General features: G+C 36.7%; 1 protein-coding gene across 1 annotated transcript; it reads right to left on the bottom strand.

The window, feature by feature from the left end:
- Nucleotides 1-1117: 1117 nt before the first annotated feature.
- On the bottom strand, nucleotides 1118-5854 carry LOC120318374 (alpha-1-antitrypsin-like; the record flags this gene model as incomplete). Its single annotated transcript, XM_039365897.1, is given in 6 exon segments — nucleotides 1118-1466; nucleotides 2817-2964; nucleotides 4565-4645; nucleotides 4647-4827; nucleotides 5342-5512; nucleotides 5515-5854. Coding segments are annotated over 6 exon segments (1113 nt in total), but the record flags the coding sequence as incomplete, so codon positions are not given.
- Nucleotides 5855-7330: the final 1476 nt, after the last annotated feature.

The raw sequence follows: 7330 nt of genomic DNA, 5'->3' as shown, positions 1-7330 counted from the left end.
TCAAGCTTTTGACACCTTGATGGGTAACTAGTGGTACTCGAATGTTGCCATTTTCTAAAAGTGGTACAATCGGTGAAAAGGTTGAAATGCCCTGTCTTAGAGTATAAGTTATCTTTTCCATATCCAGTATTTCCTGCAAGTTGTTTTCCACCTGGTTTAAGTCATACTTCCTTCTATTGTTAGATTCAATCTTTAAATCTCTTTCCTCTGGTTTATGTTCAATTGTCTGTTTTATCTGCCCACTCTCTATTTTTATTTTGTGAGAGATTTTTTGTTGTAAAGTTAAATTGGAGATGTATTCATTTATATTTTCAAAGTTATTTTTAATTTCCTCATGGTTTGAGATCATTGTTGTTTGAATTAGTTGCAACATAGCATAGATCTCCTAGAAAGTGTTTGTTTTTTATTGGTATATTCTTTATGCAAAAACTGTTTAATACAAGTGCTGAGCTATCGTCGGCCAACACTGCCGACATCAGGATTGGGGGGAGGAAAAGGGAAAAGGGAGCAGCAACTTTGGAAACCACTAGTGTAGCAGCAAATGCGTGCCCTTTAAAAACAAAACAATTAGAGATGGTGAGTGGACCAATGACCAGGTTGAAAAGCCGGGTGCAGAGCCGACCGGTAACATAACATGTGTGTGTGTCTTTTTTTAAAGATACTTTCTCTTGTTAATGTCTTTTTTGTTGTATTTTTTTTCTTTTCATTTTTAAAATATATTTTAGCATTTTGTATTTTAGCCTTCTTTAAATAAACTAAAATTTTCAGGAAAAAAAAGGAATTCTGATTTACCTCCTGCCTATCAGATACTTTGGAGCCAAGGGTGCAGCACAAGGAAACAACAATTAATGACTTAATAGCCAGTCATAAACACCCTAATTAATAATCAAAAGCCACAGGAACAGGAACCATATAAATACAACACATAGAACAGCCTGGTGCACATATTCAGGAGAGAACGAAGTCCCCAAGGATGGGGTCCAACATGAACGTGAAAGTTTGTAAGAATAAACCTTTCATTCCAGTAATCGACTCAACTGGATCTTGCAAAAAGTGAATACATCTGAGTACTGCCCCATTTATTTGTTTATTTATTTATTTATTTATTTTTCTATTTAGAAATTATCAGTTTCATGTGACGATTCACACAGGAACAAAATAGTTTTGTTAACTTTTGCAAGAAAAAAACCCTCTTTGTTTGAAATTCATGTTCCAGTGATACTTTATTTTGGAACTGTATTCAAAATCCACTCTGGGGTATTGTTGCTATAGTTTTACTGCTGTGTTGGGTTTTTCATCTTGGCCAGAAGTAATGTAGCATTAACCTGTCGATTAAAAACGAAGAATAGAAATGGACGGTTAAAATTAAGCTTCAGAGGCACTGGCAAAGGAATGGCTCCTGCAGCAGTGGCTCCTGCTGCCTCAGTTCCAGTTTCATCAACAGTCAACACAGCCTTATGGGTAACCTGAGAAGAAAGGAAGAAAAAGTTCAAAATTTGGAGAAGAGAGAAATATCTCAAAAATGGTAACAACCGATCACTGCTAGGACTATGTTAATCTTCTCTCTTGCTCCAAATTTAGCCATGCATTGTTGAAGTGAATGCTGGAGTCTCCTTAGGAAAGATTTTAAATCATGTTTTTTAAACGTGACAATTTCTGGAAGCTGAAGTTCACACATCTTAAAGTTGCCAAGTTTGAAAAACACTAGGTTAAACAGCTGTGAAAAAAAAGAGACAAAGTATATTGAATTAAGACAAAAAGCGAAAAAGGAATAAAAGAACCTCCATTTGCTTCTGGAACCAAACAGTACTAAGGAGCCTAAAATAAAGAAAGTCCCAAAATTGAATATTGTTGGTAATTGTTTTGCTTTAAAAAAATATAAGTAATGCATGTTTAACTCAACTCCCTCTCAACTCCATCTTTTCAGCAGATAACAATCAGACAGAACAATTTGCCATGGCCACATTCCTCAGACACATGACAGGATTCTTGGGCTTAATATTGCCCAGGGCTATTATTAGGTTTCCTCTAATTCAGCCACTGACAAACTGAAGAAGATTAAAATAGCCATTCTAGATACCATTTCCAACTTCCAAAATTACTTTGCCTGGAGCCTTCTCAGACCTAGAACTGAGATTCTTGCATTATTAAATTGGATCTCCGCAGTTCTGTGTTCTGTCATTTCAAACAAAAGTTTTAGAGTGCTGTCCAAAAGTATGCATCTCTTCATTGTGAAGCAACCAGAATTAGTTTAGTTCTCTGCAAATATGGATAGGTCAGGCAAGTTTGCTGTTGAATTATACTGTAGCTGATATATTCCTTCAATTTCTTAGTCTAGTGAATCATTTTGATAACCACAAAAGAAACAAATGGAATGTGTCCAGACACACTATATTTCTCCCTCTACATATATTGCACTTGGTGCAATTCCTATTCTATGCAGTTTATTGTTGCATTTTTTTTCTGTATATTTTTTAAAAAGTCAATTTCACTTTCCCTGTCATATTCCTCCAACTTTCTGGGTAAAGACAGATGTATCTTTCTAAGTTGGCCGGTGCTTTTCTTGAGGAGTTAGTTTAAAGAAAAAACTGAGCCTGGATAAATTGCCATCTCAATCTTTATCCTCTTTGTAATGATGAACAATCAGAAACTGATGCCAGAAAGATAATCTGATGCACATATTTTGCTTACAAAATAACAATTAGAAAGTTCTTTTTCACAAGGGTGAGACTTTACATATAGCCCCGCTGCTGGGAAATATGGCTTCATCTTACTGAAATCCTGCCTGAAATGATCAATATGAATGTTTTACTTACTTTAGACAATTTCAAAGGCTGCCTGGTGACTCCAGAGAAATCAGCGTGGTCAGTAAAGATTTCAGTAATACCAAGCTGGGACAGGGGTTCCTTTAAGCTGTAGGTGGCTGAAATATTAAACTTGGGGATGGAGACCATTGCTACACCCCTTCAGAAAGACAGAAATACATTTTCATTCTAGACATCACAAAGTTAAAAAGTACATCCGGTAATATTTACTAAAATCAGTAAAATACACACAACAACAACAAAGCTATTGATTTTTGGTATTAGTTCCTATCATAAGAACTATTATCAATCTGTTTAACCTATTTGAGAGGAACGAATAGGTGTTGCTATCAAAATGAATATCAGACTTGATTGACTGATTAAATGAATGAATTTTTAGGCTGCCCAGCCACTATGTTACCTCTAGGTGGCTTAAAACTAAACTAAAACACCAGTATATAATAAAATCAACTGACCAGAACAGCAAACTACCAAAACAAAAGAATGCCAAGACATTTACTGTTGTATTTGCAAACGGCCGCTATCTGAGGCAGTTGCTAACCGAGAGCTATCTGTACTGTGGACATGTCTACTGATTGCCTAAAGAGACTGCTTGTATTCTCCCCTCTCCCTCCATTGCAGTGCAGAAAGATTACTTCAGTAAGCAAAAGGGAAAAGAAGGGAGAAAAAAGCAATTCACAACGATGTCCAGTAGTCATGCGATTGTCATTTGTGACCTTCACTGCCAGCATTTTACAAACAAAACAAGCTGACAAGATGTCTGAAGTCATAAGGTGACTAGCTTAACAGCTGCAGCTGGAATTAAATCAGGCACAGTCTGATGTTTCATTTTACAATAGAATTGCCAGTCCAAATAATGGTTGGTATGTGAGTATAATGAAATTGGAACTATTGATTTGATTCAGAATGTTCCTTTGATCCAGTACAGGTGATCTTTTTGGTCTGGCAAAGGGAATTAATTTGCAGTGTCTGCATGGAAGATCAAAATCTACAAGATGGTGTGACATAGCCCCAGCGTGTCATAGCCCCACACTTTTATAAATGCAAATATCAAGGAGGAGGGGTTTCTGTCATGAATATCTTGCAAACACAGATATTGCCCTCCCTGAGAATAATTAAGATTCAGGAATAAAACAGATTAGAGATTGCAAGAAAGAAGTGGAGTATCGGAGTATTATCAAGAGATAAACACAACACTGTAAGGTCAAATGGGACTTGAAGAAATATATTTTTCATGCAGAGGAGATGGGAAACCACTGTCCTCTGTTTTGTTCATGATGTGAGGCCTCTGAGGTGGGTTTGGCATCTCCTCACCAAAGTGTCCCCTTCTATCATCACTTAGTCCTCTGGGATACTCTCTCACCACTTAGAACAACGGTGCAGAAATTTCCACAGTGCCATACCAATCTCTCAATGGCATGTCTGGAGCTATTTTGCAAAGGCATGTGGTAACATGTTACAAACAGGAAAGAAGAATAATTAGTAATGTGGTTAAGAATTAGTAAGAAAATCCTTCACTCTTATATCCAGGGGACAATGCAAAGAGATGCACCTGAAACTCTAGTGATACGTGCAGAGCTCTGGGGTTACTGGTCTCTACCTTAAAATCAACCCTCAATAATTATTCTGGAAGAGCATAGCACAGAATGTAGAGACACTGAGTTGTTTTAGACATTCTTTTATAAATAGAGAATAAAGATTTCTATAGAGAAATAAAGAAGCAGTAAAAGTAGTGTTACCTGTATACATTTTTTGTCCATTTGTTCAGAGTATTTATTGACAGAACCTCATCTAATTCCTTCTCTTTGTCAGGATCAGAAAAAAAAAGTGGTAGTTGTACCATTATAGTCTATCTGCAATACTCTGCAAGACAGCTGGCTATCAAAATAGTAGTAAAACCAACCGGTCCTCTGCATCATTTGGACTTTGACAATTATGTTGTGATCCACAAAGAAGTCCTCTTCCCTTGTGAGCTCTGAATCAAATGGAGTCTTCCAGTTACCTAAAGAGTATAAAAAAGATTCGTAGTCATATTTGGAGAAAAGTATTAAACCTGTGTAAGGTGGATGTTGTTATCGTCTTTGCTCAGGCAAAGGCATGGTATGACTTAATTAGCAAGGTGCTCTGCATTCATTTGCTTATGGTGATCAGGATGCCACTTTATTTAAGATGGCTTACTCTTAGGTGCTTTTAAAAAATTGGAACCGCCGTTCCTAAAATGGTTCTGCAAAAGTGAAAAGCCATGTAATTTGATTATAAACAATACAGTTTCTGTTTTGTACACCCCCCCAGTAGTGAATAGTTATATGAGAGCTATACAACATACTTAAATTTCTGTACTTGGCTAGATTTTCAGTGCATGTACTTTGTATTGATTGGAAATTATGGTGTTTTTTTCTGAATTGGAGCAATTCCACCCTTCTTTCACCAAACTCAAAAAGCTTTACTCTTCCTCAATAGCATCTTTGGATATTTCCTTTAGTGATGTAATCATCACTTTTCTCTGTGCAAGTTACCTTTAAAGAATATGTAGTTTGTGAGAACAAAGACAGTTTCTGGGTCAAGATCCTTGACTATTTCCACAATTTTTCCATGTGTTTTTTGCTTTATATAATCATTGATCTGTTTTTCAGCTTCTTTTGGTTCCTGAAACTTTGTGGCTTGGATTTCTGCATCATAGATTCCTTAATCTTATCTAAAAATGTCTGCAATGGTTGTATGCCTTTCTTTAGAAACAGGCCCTGTCCAATATCCAGCCTGAAATCCTTCTCTGAGTGTGTGAGCAGATGGAGAAGATCATGAAACCCTTGGTGGATCTCATCTTCCTGAATGTGCGTCAAGTTAAAATTAAGGCCCTTTAAAATTTCTGCATGGGTGTTTGATTTTGTCCCTAACAACAGAATGGAAAGCAATATAGAAATGCAGGGTGAGAAAAGAATATTCTTGTCCTGTGATCTTGCAGACAATATTTTGTAGAATTCAGTTGCAAAATGAGTAATATTGCTCTGGTCCTGATAGCAGTTTGAGGGTCATGATGATCTTGGTGATGATCGACATCATGGTGACCATGGCTGATGAGGGAAAACACTATCAAGGCCAAGCACAGATGAATGATTCTGTTCATCCTGATGATAATTTGTTCTGGAAAGGAAAATAGTGATAAAGAAAAGGGATTTTATTTTATCATAAACTGTATTTGTAAGCACTTTTTTCTTTTTTCTTTTCTGTTACAGTCTTATGGGTATTTGGGCTTCTAGATGAAGGCCAGGATGAACGACATCGATGTATTGTATTTTTTTCAAGTCAAGAAAAGCCGCTTTGGAGGGGTGGCTACCGGTGAGGAGGTCCTCGTTGTCCTTGGGAGAACGGCAGCTTCTTCCAAGGACCGAGATTGCTCCTTTGGTCCGACGGTGGAAAGAATGGCCAGTAAAATGGCCATTCACCTTGCTGCTGTAACCAGAAGTCAGAAGAACATCTAAGCACAGGAACCACTGTGGCTGTGCCGGATGAGACTTTTTTCCTTTCCTCTCTTGGTTCTCCTTTTTTTTGTGCCTGTAAAAAGCACTTTTGAAATTATTTCCCTGCTCTGAGAAGGCGGTGTTGGTGAGTGTGGGAGAAAGAAGCTTATGGATTGAATTAATTTAAAGTGACTTTTTTCTCTCTATTTTTATTTTTTTTTCTTCACTTTGGGGTCTTGAAAAACTTTTTAATATTGAATTTGCTATTGGACTTGAATTCTCTTTTTTTCTGCATTTCCTGATGTTGTTTATGAGATTCCTGGTCTATGGGAGAAGATTTTACATTGTACTGAGGACACCTTGTGGAAAAAGTTAAAATTGCAACTTTCTCTTTTTTTCTGATGATCAGACTGACCTTGACTTTCAGATTACCATAAAAGGAAAAATACAAAGAAAATTAACAGCTGTACTGGTGGGGGTGGGCTTTGATTAAATGTTTTCTGAACATAGCCTCTACTAAATGATACAGACTGTTTCTAATCATTTTTGAAATGGAGCAACCCTTGGTCCAACTTGACTATAAACTTATACTGGAAAAACTTTATGAAGCTACTGATGAAATATGTTTGCAAATAAAAGAATTTACTATGGAAATAAAAAACAGAAATTCTGCTTTGAATCTACAAATTGATTCCCAGACCTTATCTGAGCACTCTATAGACCAAAAAACAATAGAGGCGGGATTAATTACAGATAAAGAAGATTCCATCCTATTTCATATGCATACTGATGAGATCTCCGGGGAACTAAAAGGATTGCAATTAAACCACTTACAACCTTAAAACCAACAGAAATGGACAGTCAAGCCCAACGAACTGAGAACTATGGTAGCTTGGATAAACAACTATCATCTACAAAGTTGGACATAATTGAACCGGCTCTTCAATAGTTTCAAACGTGGAGATTTGACTTTCCAAAACAACAAGGGATTGCTTACAAAGGAGCTAGGTCTCTAAAACAGAAAAGAGGATGTCTCTGTTTGATTCA

Source organism: Crotalus tigris, unplaced genomic scaffold (assembly GCF_016545835.1).
Source record: "Crotalus tigris isolate CLP2741 ecotype Arizona unplaced genomic scaffold, ASM1654583v1 scf7180000020201.887925, whole genome shotgun sequence".
In the NCBI taxonomy this organism is placed as follows: Eukaryota; Metazoa; Chordata; class Lepidosauria; order Squamata; family Viperidae; genus Crotalus; species Crotalus tigris.
Note: the sequence above shows the minus strand (reverse complement) of the source record. Positions and strands in the feature narration are given on the sequence as shown.